Source organism: Cornus florida, unplaced genomic scaffold, assembly GCF_030987335.1.
Source record: "Cornus florida cultivar Cherokee Brave unplaced genomic scaffold, ASM3098733v1 CherokeeBrave_3.0.0_Hap2_Chr09, whole genome shotgun sequence".
Classification (NCBI taxonomy): domain Eukaryota; kingdom Viridiplantae; phylum Streptophyta; class Magnoliopsida; order Cornales; family Cornaceae; genus Cornus; species Cornus florida.
The window spans coordinates 52,315,570-52,327,545 of record NW_026775579.1 but is presented as its reverse complement, the minus strand read 5'-3'; the positions used below and the strand labels follow the sequence as shown (position 1 = coordinate 52,327,545).

Here is an 11,976-nt window from a genome sequence, read left to right as displayed (position 1 = left end):
TTAGCAAATTGGTCCAGATCATTCATAGTCGTCGTCGTTTCAGTCCACTTCATCACTGGATCAAACCCTCTTCTTGCTCGTCGGGGCTGGCTTTGCTTCTTTCTTCCTTGTTCGTCGCCGGTGTGTTTATAGGATTGATGTGAGTGTGTTTACTGGATTGATGTGGGTTTGTAATTTGTCGGGGACTCAGCTTTATTTATTTATTTATTTTTAGTCACTATTTTTTTAAAGTAGGAATGGAATGGTCATTCCTTTTGTTTGAAGGTGGAATAATTTTGATTGAATGATCATTCTCCAAGAGTAGTGGGGAATGATGATTTCTAACTTTAAAATTGCGCACCAACTACGAGAATAAAAAAAAAAATCATTCCATTTCACTTTCTTTTATTTTATTCCACCGCACCAAATTAGTCTTGAGGATTCACATGAAACTTTAGAATCATCAAAAAAAACAATAATGTCATTTTTTATTTAAAAATTTGTAAATGGAACGTGAGAGGACTTCATGTATGCTTTCCCTTTCCCTCACGTAGAATCCAAACTTTGATAAAGACGGTATTCCAATCAACGTCCCTCAACACCAATGATTATCAACCGAAACTACAATGAAGTGATCTACTCTTTCTATAACAAATGAAACAAATCCAGTAAAAGACCCAGTCAATTACGAGGTCTATTTATGGTTTTTTATTTTTATTTTTTTTTTCAATTTTTTAATTTATTTTTTATTATTATTTTTTTTTAATCATGAACTCTTATTTAAATTATCAAATTTTGGGCACGAAAGTAATGGTTTTTATATCAAAATAGCCTTATTAAAAAAAAAAAAAAAAACCAGATCAAAGAGGTTGACAGATACATTGGGGTTTGATAAAATCTGGAGGGAGATGTCAAGATGAAGGTTATTTTAGAATTTTTTTTTTTTTTTTTTTTAAATGCAAACACACAAATATCACATGTTTCATTGAGTGCGTTTAATTTAGTGGCGACAATTCGTATTCGTAAGTTATAATCGTATCGTGTCGATGTAAGAGTATTATATTAAATGGGTAAACCAAAACCGGATCCATTTAATAATTATATTAGAAACTCTCAATACTAACCCAAACTGTTTATTAATCAAGTTATTGACTTGTTTATCAAAACGAGACCATATTCAATCAAATAATAAATACTTGAAAAAGTTGTCATAATTAACCTAAATATTCAAAATAAGAAGAAAAATCTTAAGGTTTATGTTTGACATTTTAACTGTCCATAATTATTAGGTTTAAACAGGTAATATATTACATATGTCATATTCACGATTATCACATGTTGAGTTAAAAAAGGTTACACGCATGAGTTGAACTCCTCAACTCTAACTTGACACGGTTAAATAAACGAGTTAATCATATCAATCCAAATTTACTTATCTCGTGTTATGTTGGCGGGACGTGTCATAATTTGTCACCCTCAGTTTAATCTTGCGAGATTAACCTAGCGGGTAAGAACTCGAATCCTGATACTTCATGAAGCATCATATTTCAAGTTTAAGTCTCTTTTGAGGTATCAACACGTATTAAATTATACTCAACTTAGCCTTAAACTTGTCTGGCGCACGTGATCAGAGTTATTTTGAAATTTTAAAAAATGGGCAAGCACATTACGTTAATTTTCCCATCATTGATATGCCGAAGCAAGTCAATGCACGGTTCAAGAAAATAGATTCTACCAACAGATAAAAATAATCAACAACCAATTTGAACTGTGCATGGTACACCGAATTTTTTTTGATTGGGCAACACTAATGACAAGATATCTTGGTCCATTCTTTTAAAAAGTAGTTAAGGTTAATCAAGTTTGAATAATGAAATTAATCTGAAATTATTTACTTACATTTCGGGACATGTTTGTATTGGAAACATACATAAAACCATTAATAAGTCTTAATCGATTCAAATCATATATATTTTTATTATTCCAAAAAAATTGAATTGTTAAAATTGGATCAATTTTAGAAAGAAAAAAACAAAAACAAAAAAACAAAAATTGTACTCACAAGTTGTATACCTACCCTACTCTTCACCATTACTGTTTTTTGAACCTTTGTGTTTTCCAACCTTCCTGAGACCAAACTTACAACTACAACCAAGCTATTTATTGTTAGATCATAAATTTACTTTTACTTCTCTATTCTTTGTTTTTGATAAGTACTTTTACTTCTCTATTCTTGTTCTCTCTCTTCCAACTAATTTTTTTCATTCCTACAAAATGGAGTATAAAATAAAATAAAATAAAAGACAAGGTATCAACTTTTGAAAAAATTTATGTTTAATAAACGGGTAAGATCAAAGAAGAAGAAAAGAAAAAGAATCATAAATTATACAAGAAAAATAAAATGATCAAACTGAAAATATAAAAATTAATGAAAGGATCACCCAAGCGTACACACGAGCAATATTAAAAGGCATATACTATTTGCGCGTGCCCAAATGGGATTACAACTCTCAAGTCAAAAAGATGCTACACCTACACAATTTTATCAACCCTCTCAATAGTTTTAACGTGAAAGAAAATATTTCTGAAATTCGAAATCCATTTGAGCAAGAAATGTCCTAAAAGGTCATTTTATTTCAGCTTAATTTTTTAATATGCTTCCATTATATAAATATAAGGTCAAGTCTTTTTGAACATTAATATATAAATAAATAAATAAAATCAAGAATTGAATACAACAGATTTTTAAAATTTTTTTTTTAAAAAAAGACAATTTACCTAAAACAATTTAAGATAACAAAAGGACAAAATTAATCTTGAATCAAATTAATCCTTAAACCAACCAAAATTGTTTAACCGAAATGCCTTCGGGATCCACCCTAGGTTACAAACCGGGGATGACCCACACCTCAGTAACAATTTCACTCGAGACTTATAATGGCGATGGACGGGCTTGAACCTGGGACATGAGCGTTCCCAGGTTCGTTACTATTATTTTATTTTATTATTTAATTATTATTATTTTTTTAGTATTTCTCCCTACTAGCAAATTGATATTTATTTTTTACGAATCATGTAGGATTCATTTTAGTCATTTAAAATCGATAATCATATAAAATGCATTTCTAACAAACATACTAGTATTGTGATTTTAATTTATAATTAAATTAATGTTAAAAAATTCAAACTATTGACTGTTCACATAAAACTTTCGAATCATTAATCGAATCTGAACCAATTCAAAATGATACCTTTTTTTTTTAAAACACAATAATATAATTTTTTATTTACAAAAATTATAATTGGAACGTGAGAGGACTTCAAGTATGCTTTCCCTTTCCCTTATGAGTTACGTAGAATCCAAACTTTGACAAGGATGGTATTCCAATCAACATCCCAAGAGAAAAATAAAATTTAAAATTAACATCTCTCATATGAACGCCAATAGTTATCAATTGAAACTAAAACTGAAACTACAATGAATGGATCTACTCTTTCTAGAACAAATGAAACAAATCCAGTAAAAGACCCAGTCTATTATTATGTCTATTTATGGTTTTTTATTTTTTTTTTTTACTTTTTTTAATCATGAACTCTTATATAAATTATCAAATTTTTGGACGCGAAAGTAATGATATTTATATTAAAATAGCCTTATTATTAAAAAATAAATAAAAATCAGATCAAAGAGATTGACAGAGACATTAGGGTTTGATAAAATCAAGAGAGAGATGTCAAGATCAAGGGTATTTTATTTTGATACACTCTTAAAACGTGGAAGTCTTTTCTGAGGGTATTGGAAGAATTATCGTATCAATTCCATGATTCCTATATCATATTTTAACAAAATAAAATCACGTAAAAATAAAATAAAATTCAAAATCATTGATATGTCATCCACCCCTAATTCGAGACGTGTTTGCATTGGAAGTATACGGGGCGGGGCGGAGGCAGCATGTGCCTAGGGAGACAATTTCCCACTGTCCATGCTGTCCCACTAGATTATTATTATTTTTTTATACATAAATTTATAAAAATTGATAAAACGCTCCACCTAAAATTAATAAAATGACCCTTCTGTTCCTGAATCCATTAAATTTTATTTTATTTTATGCATATAATTTGTAAATATTTATAAAACACCCCCATAAAATTTATAAATTATTCCCTAAAAAATTATCTATTTCTAAAAACGTCTTTAATTCCTTATTCCTTTTTCTTCTTATTCTTTAAATTTCTTTTTGTCATATTCAAAATCTTTTCTATTCTCTTTTTACAATTAAAACCTATTTATTCCTTCAAAATTCTCTCATATTTTTTTTTCTTAAAACATTCTGTTTTTTTGCACGTACTTATGCATAATTTCTGTGTAATAACCTTCTTTTACTTTTTCTTTTTTTTCTTCTGATTCATTTTTTATTCACTTGTTTCAATGCACTTTTGTTACACTATTATATTTTCAGCCTGTTGAAAAAAAAAAAATATTTTGTCAGTGTTAATATGCCCCATGAACCAAATCCCTGGCTCCACCCCTGTAAGTATACATAAAACCATTAATAAGTGTTAATCGATTCAAATAATTTTTTTTTTATTCCAAAAATAATTGAATTGTTAAAATTGGATCTAGTTTAGAAAGAAAAAAACAAAAGTTGTACTCGCAAGTTGTATAACTACTATACTCTACACCATTACTGTTTGTTTTATTTATTTTTTTATAGCTTTGTGTTTTCCTACCTTTTTAAGACCAAACTTACGGGTAATTCTTTCTATGTTTACACTCTATTTTTCTTCTTCTTCTTCTTCTTCTTCTTCTTCTTCTAAAGGAAAGGATAGAAAAGTCCGAAACATTCTTCCTTATTTTATAAAATCATAACTACCCTTATATTGTAAATTTTAATTTTTTAAATTTATGTTTGACTTTAAAACTCCACCGTAATTTAAATATCAAATTTATAAATAAAAAAAATTAAATATCATATGCATACATATAACAATGTACAATGCAATGACCCAAGTGAATATTCTTTAGTTTGAATGCTATTTATTGTTGATTATAAATTTACTTTTAAAAATTATTTTTGATAGTTTGCTCCATATATATATATATAAATTTTTTTTCTTGTTCTTTTAATATATATATTTTCACCTCTACCTTTTGGGAAAGTTTGGTGACTAAATATGGACATAGAGTCCATAGAGACTTTGATCTGGCCAAGCCAGCAAAATTATTTTTCATTATTCAAAACAGTCAGTGGCAATTCCCACATCAGAACTCCAATATTTTACACCAGTTCAAGAACTTTGCTCTCTCTCTGACATTGAAGCAAGGTGATGATAGGTTTCAGTGGAGACATGGTGCCTTCTCTTTTGGAAATGTTTGGAATAAGTGGAGTAATCCACACCCAGAGGTGCAGTGGTTTTCAGTTTGTTGGAGTGGAGCGAGACCTAGAGCTTCTCTGGTCTGTTGTCTAGCAATGTAGAATAAGCTTTTAACCTTTGAAAATCTAAAGAAGAGGGGGCTGCCTTTAGTGTCTATCTGTCATAACTGCATGAACTTAGCCGATGATGTAGATCATCTTATTGTCAATTGTCCATTTGCTAAAGCAATTTGGCAATGGTTGTCTGATGTTCTTGGGTGGAATATGCCTCCAGTCATTTCGTTAACTCAATTAGTGGATTGGTTTGTCACCAAAGGAATTAAACATAAGGCCCAAAAACGTATTTGTGCAACTACTATTTGGTATGTATGGAATGAGAGGAATTTGCGATTGCATAAGGAGGTTCGAAGAATTGCTATGGAAATTGCTAGAGCTATTTGTGGAGAGGTCCTAATGTTGTCTGGGATGGAGATGGGAGAGTTATGCTCTCAGTCTCTAGCTAATTGACACTTATTATGTTTATCCTCTAGTTGTCGTAGACAACTTGTTTCCAAGGGATGCCTTGTTGATGATTTGTAATTTTGTTTTATATCTATAGAAATTTTCCACTTCACCCTTTTTTTCTAACGGTAAAACTTCTTTGTCTAATATAATGCCCAATCAACTATTTTTTTGAATGATTAATGTCTAATTTTAATAAATATTTTAACATTTGTGGTATAAAATTATCTTAAACAAATTATTTTTGGACTAATAAGTGATACTTTTTTAAGTATTACATTTAAAAGTTAACGTCTTAGCCAAACAAATTCGTGGAATATTGTTGTTGTAAATTTTCTTAATACTTGTTGCATTCCTTAAAGAGAATACAGATATTTAAAGGACCATTCAACCGTACAACCGTCTATACAATTATTATATTAATTTATCCCAACATCTCATATTTTCATAAGTTATAAATCTCATTTTTCAATATCTCTTACCACGCAAATTAATATTTATTCAAAATCAAAATCAAAATCAAAATCAAAATCTTGGCTTTGAGTGATATACGTCCTCCACACCCTCAAAGGGCTAATGGGTCGCGTGTGTGAGTGTTGAAGGTGCACATAAAAACTTTCGATTCTGAATCAATTCAAACTGTATGGGTTAGGCCGGTTTAGTATTACTTTTCTTTAAAAACACAACAATGTCATTTTCTATTAAATTTTTTTTTTTAATTGGAACAGGAGGACTTCAAGTATTTTTTTTTTCAATACAAACACAGGAATATCAAATATTTCGTCAAATGCGTTTAATTTGACGGAGTTGGCCTAACGGGTGATAACTTGAGTACTAGTACCTCATAAAGTATTAAGTCTCAAGTTCGAACCACTGGATAACTAACTTTTAAATTATGAACTTATCCGGGCACGTTGACTTGACAAATTAATCAGTGTGTTAATATATAAATGTAAAACAGTTGATAGTATAAGGGGATGATATGCCAAAAACAAAAAAAAGAAAAAGGAGAGTAATAAAGAAAAAATGTAGTTCAAATTTTTTTTTTTTTTTTTGCAATTAATTTATGTGATAAGGTCACTCATTATAGCCTTCAGCATACCAGTTATGTGATATGCCAGGCAAACCACTGTGTGTGTGTGTGTGTTTTTTTGTTTTTGTTTTTCCTAGGTAGGTAGTAACCACACAGTCTGTATAGATTTTCTCCAAATATAATTACCATTTTGATCATAATTAATATCCTTGCCACACTTTAGTGCCAACGGTTTAGGAGGGGCACATTCACGGAAAAATAACCACGCAAGGATATTATAGAACTCCTCCCTCCAGAGAAAATTCCTTTTTTGTTGGATATATCACATCATTGATATGCCGAACCAAACATAATGCGAAACTCAAGAAAATGAATTCTACGTATAAACAATGTTAGAAATATTCATTTTGATTAGTTTCACATACGAATGACATAATATGTCCAAGTCACTCAATATAATTATTGAGAGTAATTTTTATAAGTAGGTGGAATCACTTTCATTAAATGATGAATTTTTATTGAGTGAACACATTGAATCTTGGTCCATTTTTAATAGATAAGTTAATTTTTATATCAAAATATAATTAAGTTTGAATGAAATTAATCTCAAATTATATATAATTTTATCACCGAGCAATTTATCATTTATATATCCTAATTATGACCTCATGAATATTTGTCTTTTGTTTGGAACTCAATATGCCTTTTCTCACAATAATGGGTTGCAATTTTTTTAATAAGTAAAATGACACAAATACCCTTTAAAAATTACTTACATTTGGTAATAGTCTTTAAAAATACCCTTTAAAAATAATATTTTTAAAAAACAATGATGCCATTTTTTATTTAAAATAATAATTGGAACGTGAGAGGACTTCAAGTATCTTTCCCTTACTTTAACAAGATCAATATATATATATATATATATATTTATATATATATAAAGTATATTTCCCTTACTCTTACGAGAATCAAAATTTTGATAAAGATGGTATTCCAATCAACACCCAGAGAGAAATAAATAAATAAATAAATAACATCTTTGTAGAGACTAAACTGAAACTGAAGCTACAATGGAATACATGAACTCTTTCTAGAATAAATGAAACAAATCTAGTAAAAGAGTCGTCTATCAAGTGGTCTATTTATGATTCCTATCATGAACTCTCATTTAAATTATTTAAATTTGATCACGAAAAATAATTATATCTATATTAAAATAGTTTTAATATTTTTTTTAGCAAAACAATTAGAATAAAGAAGTTGACAGAGAGGTCAGGAATTATAAAATCGGTGAAAGCGAAACGACCAATAATATGGGGTGATATGGGAATATTTTATAATAATTTAGTACAAGGGAGTGATTTGCAAAAAATAAATAAATAAGAAAGGTTTGTTGGAATTAATAAGGTTATTTTGGAGTTTTAGAAAATATGTTAGCGTTTGACGTTACATATTCTGTCTAAAGGGCGTATATTTTTTTTCCTATTAACTTAACCGTGTATTCTAACGGTACACGAAGTCACGAATAGAAATGTGTCATGTGCAAAACAGCTACTATAAGAAGATGAAATGTTAAATAAAAATAATGGAAGAGGGTGATATACAAAAATCAATAGTTCAGATAATTTTTTACAATTAACCCTCATGAATCATGATTAGGTCAATCTCATCCTGCAAAAAATAAATAGAATAAAATTATAATAATAATTAATAAATAGTTGATAAGGTGACAGTGGGATAACCCTAAAAAGTAAATGTGCACAAAGTACCGGGAATCAGAATTGGTTCCACATCCAAAATTTTGAAATCGTTAAGTTTTGGTTTCGGTTCAGACTCTAGAGCTAGAACTAGAACTGTAGTAATAATTATATATATATATATTAATTATAATATTACTAAAATATATGTGTTTATATAAATTAAAAAAAAAACCTGGAACTGGTTCTGCTTGATTCTGATTCTAACTTTTAGGAAAAGTTAAAAACTATTCCGATTCCGCTAGAAATCGTACCAAATTGGACAGTATAGCCCCTTGCTAAAAAGTAATACAAGAAGAAGATATTTAAAAATTAAATAAAATTAATAGTTGAGTTTTTTTTTTTTTTTGGTCTCAATTAACCCTTGTGGATAAGGTCAAGCTCACCATAGCTTTGAGGAAAGTAAAATTACACAGTTGGCCATAATTAATATTCTTGCCGCATTTTGGTTGCGACCAGTTCCTTGGCGTTGAAGATTTCCAACAATACCAATTTGTATGATTCCATAGAAACAATGTTGGAATCGTCTTCCCCATTGACCCGTTAAACAAATCATTACAAAAACCATTCTCTCTCTCTCTCCATCCTCCATCTCTCTCTCTCTTCCTCCTTTAAAAGACTCTCTCCAACCTGATTATTGTTGCATGACTCACAACTAATTTTTTTCTTTTCAACAACCTGATTTTTGTTGCATCAATCAAAAAAGTCCAAAAAAGAAAAACCGTCTTATAAATTTCTTACAGCAAATTGTGTAATTAGTTTCTAACTATGATTTTATGGGGCTTCTCTATAGTCTCTCTTGTTGTATACTTACTTCAAGTCCTTAAGAAGACCATTCATTCCATGGCTTTAACCCTCATGAATTCTCCACGAACACCACCACCATCTTCTTCTTCTCCTCCTATCCCTCTTCCTCTCCCTCTTCCTGCTCTATCCCCCCTCAAATGGCTCTCTGCAGATCATCAAGTACCCGAGAACAACACGAGTAGTCGAGTTCTTGAGTCTGAAGATCAATACCCACAAGGGAATTCGAATTTTGGTGTTTTGAAGACGAAAGGAGTACCGGATAATTCACCACCGGAGAAGGTTATAGGGTTGAACAAGTTGAGGAAGAGGCCGGCGAGGCTTGTTGTGCCGGCTCTTCATCATCCCGGGGGTGATTTTGGTGAAGGAAATAAAAAGTTGGACGATAAGGAATATTTCGAGGTTGAAGGGAGAGACTACTGTTTGGCAAGCAAGAAAGGAAAGAGGGAGGTCATGGAAGATGGGTATGGGGTTATGCTTGATATTTTGGGAGATCCTAAACAGGTATATACTTTATCATTTTCAAAGTATTGGATAACTTTTTGAAAGCACTTGTATTGCATTCCAAAAGTGAGTTTTTAAGTACTTTCAAAATGTGAAATTAATTTGTTCTTTTGACTAGATTTTAGAAATTCTTCTAGGCAATTTATGTACTTACTCTAATCTTTTGAGATAAATTAGATATAAAAACATTAATATATATCATTAAATTGATAGGCATTTTTTTCGGTGATCGATGGGCACGGTGGCTGTGCTGCAGCAGAATATGTCGTTGAAAATTTGGGGAAGAACATTGTGAAAGCACTTGAAGAAGAAGATGAGTTAGAAGCAGCAATTCGCGGAGGCTACTTGGTCACGGATCAAGAATTTCTTAGTCAGGTAAACTAAAACTGCACAACAACATTTACTGGAATTTTTAAAGATTTCACACCGGCCATGAAAGTTTCAACCCCCCTTAAATTAAGTTGTTTGACTTATTAGTTTATTAAAATGGCTTTCAAAAACCATGTGCATTATTTCATCTGCAATCTTAAATTACATACCTATTTATATCAAAACATTAGCTAGGATCATATATCCATAATCAAATTCTCCAAGTTTTTACACATTGAATAATATTTTTTTCATTCATTCATGAAATTGTGTTGCACACACATGTACATGAACATGCTCACACACACACACACACACACACACAAAGGCACCATCCTACATAATCCTTGGTTGAAATTGTGCTAATGTTTTTTTGAATTGTGGAATATTCACTGCAGGGTGTAAGTAGTGGAGCTTGTGTAGCTAGTGTACTACTGAAGGATGGAGAATTACATGTAGCAAATGCAGGAGATTGTAGAGTAGTTTTGAGCAAGAAAGGAATAGCTAATGCATTGACAAGCGATCACCGTCCTAGTAGGGAAGATGAGCGATTCCGAATAGAAAACTCTGTAAGCCTTTTTATCTAACAAAAGCTTTCTACAACATGTATTTGGTTCCCTCAAATTACAAATACTTCATCTAACTTGACATTTCTTCATTGATAATTGAGTTCACGTATAATTGTAATTTGAAGTCCGTAAACGCTTGTTTGAATAGCTAGGTTTTTAATGGAAGTTAACTAGCTATATAATTGCAGGGTGGCTATGTGCATTGCAGAAATGGAGTTTGGAGAGTTAACGGATCACTCGCGGTTTCTAGGGCTGTTGGTGATCTGCATCTGAAAGAATGGATCATTTCTGAACCAGAGATCAAGAAGCTTCCTTTAACCTCTGATAGCGAGTTTCTGATCATAGCTTCTGATGGATTGTGGGATAAGGTACACAATTAGACCTAAAAGAATTTGCCACTCCTTGGATTCAAGTCTTCTTAGAAATGCATAACCTATAAGTTGATTTTCGTTGGGTGCAGGTAAATGACCAGGAGGCAGTTGATGTAGTACTAAGGGAGACAGATTCACTAAAATCTTGCAGAAAGCTTGTAGATTTATCTTCTAGCAGAGGCAACATCGACGACATAACTGTCATGGTGATCAACCTTCAAAAGTTCATCGTTAATCAATGCAGAAGCCAATAAGGAATAGGTTTCGAGCACAAACTTCCTCCATTATATCCCTCTTTAAACAAGGTGTACTCACGGAAGAAGATAGATGGGTGATCATCAGAGCCATGACGACAATTTCTGTGAGATAAATTATTATACATGCAGTGACATAGACTAGGGATGTTGATCTTTGGACTCCTTTTTTGGAGATATTATTCATTGGGGTAAACTTTTGTATATGTTTTAGTAGATCAAATTCGATTAATTTTTTCTTATATTGTGAGAGATTTTTATGACTTTCTATTCATTCCTTCCATTCTTCCAAAAACCAAAACGAATGCAGAGTTAAAGAATTATGTGCATTATATAATTGAATTCAGCATCAGTATCAAAAGTAGAATTATTCAAGGAAGACGAATGCCAAGATGATAAAAAGTTTTCCTGAGCTGTCAAGTTTAAGACTTTATGTTCTGTCAATTGATTTTGG

At 30.8% G+C, this 11,976-nt stretch overlaps 1 protein-coding gene across 1 annotated transcript; it reads left to right on the top strand.

Moving 5' to 3' along the window:
- Positions 1–9,124: 9,124 nt before the first annotated feature.
- On the top strand, positions 9,125–11,764 carry LOC132273919 (probable protein phosphatase 2C 2). The gene is made up of 5 exons (XM_059775027.1): positions 9,125–9,959; positions 10,173–10,334; positions 10,727–10,897; positions 11,086–11,265; positions 11,358–11,764. The coding sequence occupies exons 1-5, from the start codon at positions 9,420–9,422 to the stop codon at positions 11,520–11,522; spliced, it is 1,218 nt and encodes a 405-aa protein (XP_059631010.1). The 5' UTR covers positions 9,125–9,419; the 3' UTR covers positions 11,523–11,764.
- Positions 11,765–11,976: the final 212 nt, after the last annotated feature.

What these genes read in the sequence shown, in the direction of transcription:
- LOC132273919 (XM_059775027.1), top strand. Translation starts at nt 9,420, where the DNA reads ATGATTTTATGGGGCTTCTCTATAGTCTCTCTTGTTGTATACTTACTT. An exon ending in TTTTGGGAGATCCTAAACAG is followed by an intron (nt 9,960 to 10,172) that starts GTATATACTTTA and finishes TTAAATTGATAG; the next exon opens with GCATTTTTTTCGGTGATCGA. An exon ending in GATTCCGAATAGAAAACTCT is followed by an intron (nt 10,898 to 11,085) that starts GTAAGCCTTTTT and finishes ATATAATTGCAG; the next exon opens with GGTGGCTATGTGCATTGCAG.